General features: G+C 39.4%; 1 protein-coding gene across 2 annotated transcripts in view; it reads right to left on the minus strand.

Moving 5' to 3' along the window:
* The window catches only part of ELMO1 (engulfment and cell motility 1), a 268,680-nt gene that overhangs the window by 214,628 nt on the left and 40,695 nt on the right, over positions 1-13,357 (minus strand). The window contains exon 6 of one of the 2 annotated variants that reach the window (XM_010002153.1): positions 1,233-1,268. In XM_010002153.1, coding sequence (XP_010000455.1) covers positions 1,233-1,268 — 36 coding nt within the window. Of the gene's footprint in view, positions 1-1,232; positions 1,269-5,754; positions 5,767-13,357 lie in introns of both variants that reach the window. The other variant, XM_010002154.1, reaches the window with a different exon arrangement.

Below are 13,357 nucleotides of genomic sequence, written 5' to 3' on the forward strand. Positions count from 1 at the left end.
ACTGTGTAAAAAAATTAATCCAGATGATCAGCATAATCAGGTTCTAAAAGCAGGGTGCAATGCAACTATGTCAGTATTTTAACACTGTCTTGAGGACAATCACATACCTTAATGTAGAGAAGCCTACAGGAAAAAAGAATTCAGTAGCAGAGAGATGCTGAAGTAATATAACTGTTGAACTATTTCCACAGCAGTGAGAAAAAAAACCCACCACCTAAATGCACAGGAGGTACCTTGTCTCAGCAGGGCTGATGCTGCCAAGAATTCTGAAAGCCCCATGCCATTTTAATCATTTTCCTCGGAATCTAAACTTGCCTATTATGAAACAAGTTACTTTGTATTAGGTTAAGAAAGCGAATGTTGAGAAGGATTTATGTCTCCTGCCAAATTTATTCTTATTGTTTAGTTTACCTTTTAGACAATGATTTAATAATAAATGTTTCAGAACTTGATTTACAGCAGGTTTTTGAAAGTAAGATTTAGCATGGTTTCAGATGGGGAGCTGCATTTCCAGCATGATAAACCATATTGAGCTCTTAGAGTCACAGATGCATGGTTAATTGATTAATTACTCTTTGGCTTCCTTGGGTTTTAGATATTCTTGACATGTCGAACTTGCAAGTCAATCAAGATATTAGAGTAACTCTTGGGGTCCAATTTATCAAAGCTTATGAAGCCTGTGCTTAACTTGAAGCATACCAAAGAGCTCCATTCCAAATCACCAGGGCAATAAGCATGTTTCTGAACTTTCTGATATGAGGCTCTTTACATGGCAGGTTTCCTTTTTGCAGTTATCTGCAACAATTAGCATTACCTGGCACCAGCAAATAACAGGAATTCAAACTGGCACATACTTTCATCTCACTAACACCAACAATCACAATTGCCTACTAGCAATCATGTAAGGCAGACGAATTCAAGAAGGGAATTGGAGAAGGCAGGAAAGTTATTTGTTTACTCAAATTAAAAACAAAACAAAAGCCTTAGTTAGGAAATAGCAGAAGCCCTTGCAGAAGTTACAGAAACAAAGCACCCATTCCACAAGCAAAGCAAAAACGGCTTCATAAGAAAACTTTAACAGGCATCAAAGAGCAGAAAACAGAGAATGCTGGAGACTGGCTGAAGGAATACGCACAGTTGTAGCTACATATAAAGATTAGCACAAGGGCCTGAACTCAAATCATGCAAAAGAAGAGGAAGTGAACAAGGTGATGATCTAATCGGGTTCTTACCAGGGCTTCATTATCTTCTGCAATTTCTGATATCGTCTGCAAAATTAAAACTTGCACGTGAGGAGACACACTTGAAAACATCTGTACTCTATTTACCTACGCATACACACATGCCCCCACACACGCCTACTTGATTCATAAAATTCAAAGACAGACAAAATAAGAGGCAGTAAATTGCTAACAATTTGCTGTGAATAGAAAGAGATCAGTAACTGGTAAAGAACATTCAAAATTTATTTCAAATATTTGTTCAGAATACTTGTATTAAATTCTGTTAGGAAAAAAAGGAGAACAGACAGTTGATAGGGGCAATGCATCAGATTTCTTTACAACATGTTTCTCTTGACCTTTAAGCATGTCTAGGCATCCAAAATTAGTTAGGTATTTGTGTAAAAGAAGCACAAAGTACAAAACAATAAAGGTTTACATATTCTGTCTAGTTGCTATGACACGTAGTTCCTTGCCTGAAAAGCTTCTTTACTTCCAGACTCTATAACGAATATTGATGTCAGAGCTGTCAGCATGGTTGAAAGCTGCTGTATAGCTAGGACAAACTGACCAAAATCCTGATGTAAAGTCAGGGACAAGTTTTCTGTTGACTTCAAAGGGGGGCAAAAAATTTACCCTGTTTTTTTAACCACAGAGTTAAAAACTCTGAGTTAATTAATTCAACAACTCAAAAGCCTCTTGGCACCAGCTCCATGACACATTAATACACTGCAGCAGCCTTATTCCAACAGAACATGTCAGCTCACCTGTAGCTGTTGCTTTTAAAATTCACACACCAATGGACATGCCTCCACCCAAGGTGTTGAATCAACCCACTTGAGAAAGACAATGCAAAGTGTCACTTCCTGACAGGAGGCCAAGCTGCAACAATCTTCAATGAGATGTTCCTGCTTTCCTAGTAGCTTCCAAAACACATGGTTTCTAGTTGCAGCAAGAGGTTTAATGTAGCCTCCAAGTTTTTATTTATACAATTCCTATCCACTGTTGTCTATCATTAGTGAACCAGAAACTATGGCATCACATTAGTATAATCAGGAAACTAAAAGGCAAATATTAAGGGGGGTGGAGGAAGGGGAGCAAACAGTAAGTGCATATGAAAGTTGTAGCCCATTCATCACAATTTACAAGTCATCCTCCTGCTAATAACCAGCTTCAAAACTTGTTGATAATACTAATAACCAAGCCGAAGAGACTATCAATGGTAAAAATGGCATCCAAGATAAATAACATTTTTATAAAACACTGCCTAAACAAATAAAAAAATCCATCTCCTACTTAACCCCTTCTTGTATCTCCTAAATCTATTTCACAGTTTTATTTCAGAGGGCTGGCTGCAGCTCCACACGGGGCAGACTACTATTCAAAAGGAGAACAAGGAGGTAATTCCTTCCTCTTTGTCTCCCCTCACCTCAAATCTTCCCCCTTTACACTTCCTGCAATGCTGTTCAGCCCACAGCCCCTCTAGAGCTCCTAGCACTCCAATTGCTGACTCGATTCTCCCAGAACTTGGCTAGATTTTATCTTTTTTTATATCTACATTTAAAAAAAATAAATAAATAATTGTTTCCTTTGCTACAGCAGTTACTCCCCCTACCTTGCATTTTACATTCTGTTTATGCATTAGTAATGTTGTGCTTTCTACATAGACAGCAAAGATCTCCTTTTCAAGAAGGACTGGTCCCAGAGAGGGCAACTTTCGGGCTGGCTTATGTAACCATTAGTGGAGAGAACACAGAGCACAAATCACAGAACAGAGATTTGAAATCTTACATTGCTTGCTGGGAGCTGTACTCATGCCTGAAGATAATGATGACAGTTTACCGTGTATCCACACACAGATGGGGCTACAGTTTAGTTCAAACTAGAAATGTGAAAAGATTTTGTTCTTCATTTTCATGGCTTTGTTTTTTTAATGTTACAACAGCTGTGTAGCCAGCAATAATCAGCAAACAAAAAGCACCCTGATCATTAGACTGTCTTAAAAAGGGAAGAAATATTACCCTCAACACGCTTTCAGAAGGAGGAAAGTTCAAAGCATTTCTTACAACAGGCGATTTCAACTTCAGCAGAATGTCATTCCTGTGCTTCTACAGAGTCCTTCCCTGCTGCAGGAGAATCTGCTAAAAACTAACAAGAAAAACCACCACCACAAATGGTTTTTGTCATCTCCCAAATGGGTATGGATCCAAGCAACCCTATGTAGCACATGCCAGCAAAACTTCATAGCACCCTCCTGAGCCCAGTTTTTAAAACAGCTGCTCTTCATATATGTGCTGGCTTTGATTAAGCAACAAGTAAACTTGAGATTGGTGCTGTGTCTGTCTGACATCAAAGAGAAATGAGAGTAGAATTTGCAAACTAGTAGCACTTCAAAGGGCTGACTCAGTTTTGCCAGAGGTTTTTCACAACAGGTTATAATCAGGTGCATTTTCTCCACAACTAAGCCCAGGGAATAAAGAACAAAGGTCTGAGTCCTAGAACATTTAGACAGCAGTTCTCTTTGCATTTATAGAACTCTTACTCATCTTAAGTTAACTTGGGGTCAGAAGATGTGCAATGTAAAGAAAATACAGATTTAGGATAATACAGTGAAATAATATGGGACTTCTCTAGTGAAGCAATACAAAGACAGCAACTTCGACTTGAAAGATAACCATTCCTTTACACCAAACAACTTCTACTAATCTGTTGCTGTGGAAAGCATGGTAAGAGCCACAATTAAACTAGGATATCAAAAGCTGCAGTCACATGGTACAGAATGATTATAGATAGACTTCTACCACTGAACAGGTGGAGGCTGTTATCTAAAGGACTGCATGTTATTTTCATCTTATCATTGAACCAAAAAACTAATACAGAAGGACCAGGCAAAAGCATGAGTTCCTCTCATATTCACCCACAAACCGTGTTACTGAAGGAGTAACCAAGCTAACTCTTCTAGCAAGTCAGCCTGGAAAGGAGCAAGTACAGTCTGCCACCTCTATCAGCTTTTCTCTTTCTAAATATACACAACTGTTGCTTCTTCTAGAGAGCTGACTCCATGGTAGCAACCAGATAGTTCTGTAAAATGCTTCCTGGGTGAGTTACCATAGGTATGGTCAAAAATGCTGAAATACTTACTGATCTAGATACTGCAATTAGCTCAGTACTTATATTTTTATTTATTTATTTATTTATTTATAGAAATCCTCCCTCAATTGCATTTGCACAGATGGGAACAAAACCATGGCCAAAACACAAATGTTATGACGGAAAAATTAAACAGCATTTGTGAAAGGTTCAGACAGAAATTTTTATATGGGGAGAAATCTCAAAACAAATGCTAACATAATGCTAAATAAACATTAACAAGAAGTTACTGTTTTTGACATTTCGCTACTATAATATGTTCCCTGTTTGGCCTCAAAAGAACTTTGTTATACATTTCCATCTGAATCCCAAGGAGCAGCAGCTCCCTTTGGACTTCCCCAAGCCATACAGACTTCATACTTGCTCAGATACTGCTGGTTATATAATGAGCAGCTTCCAGTAGAGACCAGCTTAGCAAGGACCTGACTGCAACAACTTCTACCTGTTTGTGTGCAAAAATCAATGTGGTAGGACCAAAGGTACCCTAACTCTAAACCTCAGCTAGAAGAACACACAGTGCACAGTCAGGGCTTGCTGCCACTGGGGAGAAGTACTAACATGTCATCTCCTTGTAGAAGCCAGTGTGGACCCATGGAGTTAGTGATGCCAAGAGCTAAAGCAGTCACACCATGTCACTGCAACCAATGTTTCTGAGCCTGCACTGTTTAAAGCCATTCAGAGCAGGATAAAAAATACCCCGAACATAAGTCTTTCAGACAGTCAAGTATTAGCAAAGGTGGAAGACATTCACAAAAATGTCCTTCTGTATAGAAAACCTGATGGGATGATGGATGAATGACCTGCTTAATCACATTAAATCAGTATCTGGCCACTGCTTTTCAGTTAAACACAAAGATAGGCCTACATCCTGAATAACGTGCGCTGTTTAGAAATATGACAAGACAAATATACAGAAGTACATATGTCTGGCTTCTGTCTGTATCAGGTGTGGCTATCACATACAAATGAAGTCTTAGAAACACTGGCCAGGAGGCTGAAATAGATTATTTGGATGAAATCTGCAAAATGACTAAGTTATGCACTTCCACTCACAGCTACCACATCACACAGCGCCACAGTCCAAAAGACAAAAACATCCTCAAAAGCTGCAGAAGTGAAGATTTTAAGCATTCCTCCTTATTTTTCTTGGTTCTGATGTTGGCTATTAATTGAAGTAAAATTTTGGGGTAAAATCACACAAAAGAGAACAAACAGACGTAGAATAAAAACAAGAGTTAACACTGTAGCAGCAAGAATTAGCAAAAAACCACATCCCAACAGCCTGTCCCTGAGACATAAGCTTGCCAGACAAACAAAAGGGATGGAAGGGAGTTCTGCCTACAACGTACCTTGGTTATAGCCTTAAGCACTAGGTAGAAAACACTGACTAATTTGACTAACTGTATTAACATCTCATCAGTATACTAATGTCCTATTAGCATACTAAGATACCCACCCAAAGGCTAGAGGGATCCCTATTAACAAAAAGCCCCCTACTCTTTGAGTGCGAGTAGCAAAATTTTTAAGCTTTGTCACTTTAAATGGAAGCAAAGAACTAGTTAACCAACCACATATCCGAGTGACTATCATTTCAGCTGAAGTAATTTTACATGTTTCTGAGTATAAGTAGCCCTTGTGCTCCAGGAAGCAGGGCTTGCTTTGTGGAATACCACGTTGCTCCCTTTTCTGCACAGACCTGGATATTAAAGCAAATATCCTGGCTCTTGTGTGTGTGTTGGGTGATGGATTGTGATTTCGGGACAAGAAAGTTTAGTTGTTGAGGAGCTTATCTGGAGTTATGAAAAAATAAAATTGTTTTGTCTGGCTTGGTACTCTGAAGAATATTTGGAAATACAAATCAACTACTGGAATTACTCTCTTAATCAAAAAAGTGGTTGCCAAACAACAAACAGTAGAACAATTTCCCCTCCTCTTCCCTGTTCCTGTCAACAAGGTGTCGATATCACCACTTAGCAGGAGTCATTTAAATGCTAATATTATTAAGAACAAGGAAAGAAAAACAACCCTGAAGAAAAGGTATTTAGGATGGGGGAAGGACAAGGAGCATCAGCTCTCCCCTTCTTTTCTTCAAAGACGTGACCTTTGACAGTTCAATCTTCAGATGAGGCTTAATAAAATGTACCATGCACTGTGTCTATGGCATTGATCTAAAGAATATACAAGAAAATGTGCTCGTGTGTGTCTGTTGAGAAGGAGGGTGGAATCCAAGCCTGAAAACTAATGGGGAAACCAAAGAGACCAAGCAGGAGAAAAATAAACCAACAAAAAAGATCCACCCTCAAAGAAAACCTACTTCACTTTCTCCCTTTATGGGAACTGCACTGAAAGACTGGGCTGCAGCCCTTTCTCATTCTTCTGCCGTTACCACCAGTTTTTCCAGTGGTAAAAGTGGATAACCTGATTTTATATACTATTTTGGATTTTTGTCTCATACACAATAGTTACCCTCTCCCGACATTACAGAAGCACTAAAAAATGAAGACTGCATAAAGCCCCTGTTGGACAAGAACTGATTCTGGCAGCGATGTCAGATTAAGTAATTTAAGCTTCCAGGTGAAGCTTCACAGGAATAGCTGAGCCTAACAGCTGTCAAAAACACAAATTATTTTCCTCCTTCCATCAGCTGGCTTATTTTCTGCCAGATTACCAAACTTAATTGGGAATCCAATGAGCACCAGAGCTGAGCATGGGAAGAAGCAAGTACTACGGAACCACAAGCCAGGAGGGGTGGAAAAGGACTCCTTTACTTAGTGGCAAAGACCTGCTAACTTAGTATTGGTCATATTTTCTGACAATTCATTTTCCATTTACCTAGAGATTTGTGCTTGTACAGCTTGTTTTCAGGGGCAGCACTAAGAGCTTAATTAGGGAATTTAAATGGGTTAATGAATATTGTATTCAAAGTAGCCTTTATTGTCACTTTTAATAATCCACACCAGTTTTCCAGCACAGCCTGCTACAAACAGTTCTGGCATAACTCTTCAGATGAAGTAGGACAGAAACAAGGGGCTGTGAGCAAGGGCTGCTTAAGTGCTTTGACAGCACTACTGAAATACTCATCAGACTGAGATGGAAAAAAACATTAGCAGGTATGTGAGCAACTGTCCCAAAAAGTGTGTTACAGTGGAATAACTCCAAACCAATCTGTCTTCAGTTTTCCACTGGGCTGGTATACAATATTATCTCTGTAAGACAAGCCAAGAGCTAGAATTTCATTAAACAATACAATTTGCCCTTAAAGCATGCACAATTGCCATCTCAGAGACATCCAGCTGTACAGCAGCCAATTCTGCAACTGTGTGTGTTCAATAAAAGATTGCCTTCGTTGAGAGTCAAAAAACATACAAATACACATTTATTTAAATGCTTATATGAACCTAATCTAGCTCCATTTATTAGTCCCAATAGGGAGATGAAAGAATTTAACAACCAGCCCAATTTAAAGCAAGTTTTTCACTCCAATCTGTGCACTAAGTAATTACAATTCCCTTAAAATTAAAAACAGGCTATTTGCAACCATGTTCAAGCAACACTGACTACCATGCTCCTGTTCCACAGCTGCACTACAGTCAAGTTGCTCAGCACAGCCACATCAGCAAAGCAGACCTCTGAACAACCTTCTCAACAGCAGCAGAAACAATTCTGGTTACTGTCAAGACAGCTAAGCTTAGCATAGTCTCATTTTTTTTGGCAAAAACTGTGTGTTATTTCAGCCAAGTGACAAATGAAAGAGACCATGATAGTGCCAATAAAAAATACACTGAAAATTTTGCATAGGCCTTCTTCCTTTTCATCCAGTCCTTAGATTGTTATTATTACGGGTAATAACAAAAATAAACTTAAGATTCCTATTATTCACTCTTTGGTCTTCAATGTTAATGGCTTTTTACTTACATTCTCCTTTTCTTACTTTATAAGGGACTATGAGGGGTTTTTTTCCTTTTAAGGAAGGCCAAGAGTCTGTCCCATTCACACGACTCTTCTGATACATCAAGGAAAATAACCCCACCACATCTTTACCTGTCTTCTGCTATGTCAGAAAGACTGTCTACAGCCATGATTTTCTGAAACATTAATTCTGGGCTAGACTACAGAATACAGCTCTGAATAAGCAAACTATATTCTCTCAGATGTGGTAGCACGGAGACACAATAATTTCTTCCAGTTTGGTTCCTGAACATATTTTTCCTCAGTTATTATGGTAACCACGACCTTCTAGCATTGCTCTCCTGCCTAATTTTAGGGCATTGCATTCTAGAGGGGGAGCAGAAGCAGCAAACCCTGACGCTGCCCTTTAACATGCCCATACATCCAATCAGATGGAGTGCATATTCAGCTCCCCTTAACTAGGCACAAACTGGGCTTCAGACAAAAAAATAGTGTTAGAAATGCTATGGAAATCTCTTTCTGAAAAGTATCTGAAAAAGAAAACAGTTGTGTGTGCACATCCACCACCCTAGTGTGGTGACACAGATGCACACAGTCTGAGAAATGACTGGACATCATAGATTAATTATAAAATTGAAGCAGCATGTACTTGTTCTTCATGACCTAACTTGTCTTGCAGTCTCTGCTATAATTTATAGGTCACAGGAACCACAAAAATAAACATAAAACCAGATTTATATTTTTTTCTTCTTCAGTTAATAAGAGACTCACTGCATGCTCTGGAATCAAGAACAAGCCTGAAGGAAAAACAATCAATGGGATCAAGATACAAGTGGACAGTTTCTAAGACACGTTGCATCCCTGATGATATAAGTACATTCATACTGACCAGAGGCACCTCAGCACCACTCAGGCTCTGTGCACCCTATGATCTGCCTACCACTGCCTCTATGGCTTTGTCTCAAGACACAGCAAGTCTACAGTTAATTTGCCTTAAGCAGTAGGCACTCAGGGAGATCTGGCCCAAATTATGATAACTATACATAGCAGTAAAACCACTTTTCAAAACAGATGCAAAATAAAAAAAAAACAAACCTCTCTCAATTTGTTATTTTTCAAGTTACATTAACAGCGAGAAACTGGAAAGTCAACTCTCTACTGAATTCTAATTTTCTTCAATATTCAGCAATATAACATATGGAAAATTAACTAGGAAACACTCTTAGTTCTTGTTAACTTTTTATATGACTACTTCTTTACATCACCAGCAAATTGAAGCAGAAGTAACTAAAAATCTAGGGATTTACATTATTCTCTTACTCTGGCCACTGTACTTCTATAGTTGTCAGCTTCACTGACATAATGAGTAAGTAGCACAATAAATAAAGCCAACTATAAATAAAGAAAGGCCTCTTTCTCGGTGAAAATTTTATAAAAAGCTGGAGTCTTGCTTTCCAGAGGCTGCCCACTAAAACTTAATTACACACTCAAATTATAACTTAAGAGGTGCCCCTAACATGAGTTCCACGTGCAAAGCAAACCTCAGAGCAACCTTACACTGAGCACAACAGTACTTTTAATGAGCACTGTCTGTCCCTTTGGGGAAAATAGAGAATAAAGCTTGAATTAACAAAATTCATCATTTCTAGCACAGCTGCACCACACCGTGAACAGAGGCGCCACTCAGCCTGGGCTTACTGATGCAGGGCTGTCTTCAGCTGCATTAACCCATGGGCAGCTGGGAGAGCATACAGAAGGGCTCCTTGCAGAGCAGCAGCAACCACCCCATGGGGTACATCCCATCCCTTCTCACCCCTTCAGAATCTTAGTGCCAGCCCCTGGGTTGCTACAGGAGAGCAGCCAGCCACCTTCATGCTATTCCACAACACGCCTGTTCCCAGGTTGTGGCTCAATGACATGCCAATACAGTGCTCTGCTGCCACCAAAAAAAAAAAAAAAAAAAAAAAAAAAAAGGCTTTTTCTGCATCTGCTTATGCCCACTTCCTCTCTTCCTTCTTCAAGTTTCAAATTGAGCAAAAAAACTTAACTCTGCAAAACAGACATGGATACTTTTCAGACATATTACCAAGCTGGAATGGCTTTGCAAAGCATTCAGACACCAGAACCAACACCACAAAAGAAGCAGAATTGGACCGGAGAACATAGGTTAACACACAAGGCCCAGGAGAAGAGGGCAGGGAGCTGGACCAGCTCTTAGCAGCACCAAGTCATTAGGGTTCTCCCAGTTGTATGGTTGAGACATAGCCTCATTCAAGCAACTCTGATTAAACAACTGTAACTCAAAGGTGTGCAAGAACTCCACCTCTGAAGATGCCTTACAAGTATCTTTTCAAAATGCACTGCCTTCTAAAACTGGGCCAAAGAAGTTTCTGTCCTTACCCACAACTTCCAGGGACTCGTTCTTCCTCTAATTCTGTCCCCCTTTCTAATGCTAATACAATTGTTTGGGTAGGACCACCTATGGATAATTAAATTATAAGAGTTAAAAATACCATTGGGGAAAAGAAAGTGGCAAGTATTGGGGCAGGGAAAATGAGGGAAAAGAGCTTGCTGGTTGAAGCGTTTGGGTGACCTGGTCAGCAGCACAGCCCACAAGGTCACAGTGCTGAGGACACACAGCCCAGAGTGGGAGCTAATGGCAAGGAGGGCTTCAGCTTGCTTTGCCTGCTTAGGTGCCATCCTGTGGGAGAGGGTCCAAGTGGAAACTGGCATAGAGAACATACGAGGGCAACTGACTGACTCCAGTTGCTTTCCCTGGACTGCCTAGGGCACTCAAAGAGCTGGCTGTCCTTGTCCCTCTCTCTCTTCCACATTACCTTTCTTTGCCTGCCATACACACCCTACTCACTCACAGGCCAAGTTCTGCTAAATATGTGCTTATCAGCCAGTGATGCACAGTATAAAAGCAGAAGGGTACACAGCATAGCACATATGTTCTTGCTTTACAACTCCCTTTGCAAAGCCAGACTTGGAAAAACTTGACCTGCAGACCCCTCAGAAGCCACAGAACATCTAGGCTGCTGAACACAAAAAAAAGACTGCAGAGTGTATTGAGTTCATCAACATGTGAAGCTGCTGGAAATTCTTACAGCCTGTCTCTTTGTTCCATGCCCAAACTAGACAGCATTTCTCCCCACAGGCAGAATCACTGATAAATAGATTAGACAGATAGATCAATCAGTGCATCTTTGGTGATACACTACATCAGCTAAAAAGAAAAATCTGAAATCCCTCCAAATGCAAACCACTTAAAAAAAGGTCAGACTGTACTCAGATGCCCAGCCTGCAAGCCTGCTGGAGGCCTGAAGAACCTACACCCTCACCCAAGAATCGCTACCAGGGTGTCATTTGCTGAGCAGCTCTTTCAACAGTGGGGCTGGTTTTGCTCCCAGCCAGTTATTTTTAATCCAGACCAGTCTGCTACAGTTTGGCCCATCCCACAGCTACAGAACAGGAATACAGATGCCATCTCAAGGGTGAGGAGGGCATGTCCTTCAGTCTTGATGCAGCTAGAAGAAATGGGTGTAAAAAACGTGAATGCTTCCTGTCTGTTTCAATAGAAAACAAAGTGCTTTGGTTTAAATACCTTCCACAGTGGAGTAAATTAAACCATTAAACTTAAATAAATTCAAAAAAAAAATAAAATAAAGACAATTACTTTTAATTTGGTTATGTTCTGATCTTCATAGGCATAGGTGAGCCTGCCCACTCAGTATATTTTTCTAATTATTGAAGCAAATGCATGCATATGATTACATCAAGTTAAGCCTGTCTTTGATTTTAAATTTAATTTGGTCCCTAAACAAATATTATACAAATACAAGGTGACAAATTTGATAACTAGAAGCTTTTAAAAAATATTTTTTTAATGGTGTAATATCTGCCACAGATCATATCACTGCAAAAAAAGTGAAGACCATAAGCCTGAAACACAGAGAATTAAACCATGAGCTATTAGAAATCCAGTATATAGCTGGGGTTAGGCAATAGGGATTCAAAGTCCAATAAACCATTGACCACATAAAAGGCAGGGATCAGTGAAAGTGTGCTTTTACATTTCCCAATCTAAGGACTACTGGATTCTAAAAAGTACTTAATTTTGCTGTGGAAAATCCCCAGTATCTCTCTTATGGGACCACCAGAGACAATTTGTGTTGCATTTCAAAGCCTGCTTACTACTTTTGCTTTACGCACTAACACTATTTACTTTCTTATTCCAAGGGAACTTGAGCACATTTGAGAGGATTTGGATTGATTTCAGCAAGTTACTTCTGCAGTCTGGTCCACAAGACTGAACACCTCCAATGAATAAGTAAGAGAGTTTTCTCTCTCAGGAAAGGGTGCAGGTATTGTTCATCTCTCCATGGGCAGTAGTTGTTGATACTGACTGCAAAATGCTAAAACACCAAAACTTCTACTTGAAAGCAAAAACCTACTTGAAATAATTAACTGTTAGTACATAATTTAATAGTGCAACAATTCATTCAATACTTTTCTCCTGTATCCTCTGCAGATACATATTCAGGACTATGGTCCTGAATTTCACCAATGGTGAAAACTGGTTAAGATGTTGTGGTAAATAATAAAGGTATTTTCAGATGACAGCTTTCAATTTTGTTTCAAAAAGCCATTGCCATTTGAAAAACCCCAGCCAGAATTAAAACAATAAAATTGGAAATAATGCAAGCACTGAGTTTTGCTCCACATGTTTTCAGTAACATGAATTTTAAAACATTTTTCAGATTATATCACTTAACAATCAGCCTTTAAATATACTATGAATGATTTATCTAAATTCCAATGGGCAGAAAAGAAACTAGAACCACAGCCTCCCAAAGAACTCTACGGCACAGAGGGTACTTTTTCACTTCTTAATTTGCTCACCCTCAACCCCCACCTGCCCATTCATCATAAATGGAAATTTAAAAAATATTCCCATTGATAATGAATATACTATCTTAGCAGCCCCGAACTCTTCAGCTGTTTTATTTTGTATAATCTTGGAAGCTGTACACAGAAATACCTCAGGTACTCAGAAAGTGGGCATGAAATACCCA

This window comes from Chaetura pelagica, unplaced genomic scaffold (genome assembly GCF_000747805.2).
Source record: "Chaetura pelagica isolate M959 unplaced genomic scaffold, ChaPel_1.0 scaffold417, whole genome shotgun sequence".
NCBI classification, from domain to species: domain Eukaryota; kingdom Metazoa; phylum Chordata; class Aves; order Apodiformes; family Apodidae; genus Chaetura; species Chaetura pelagica.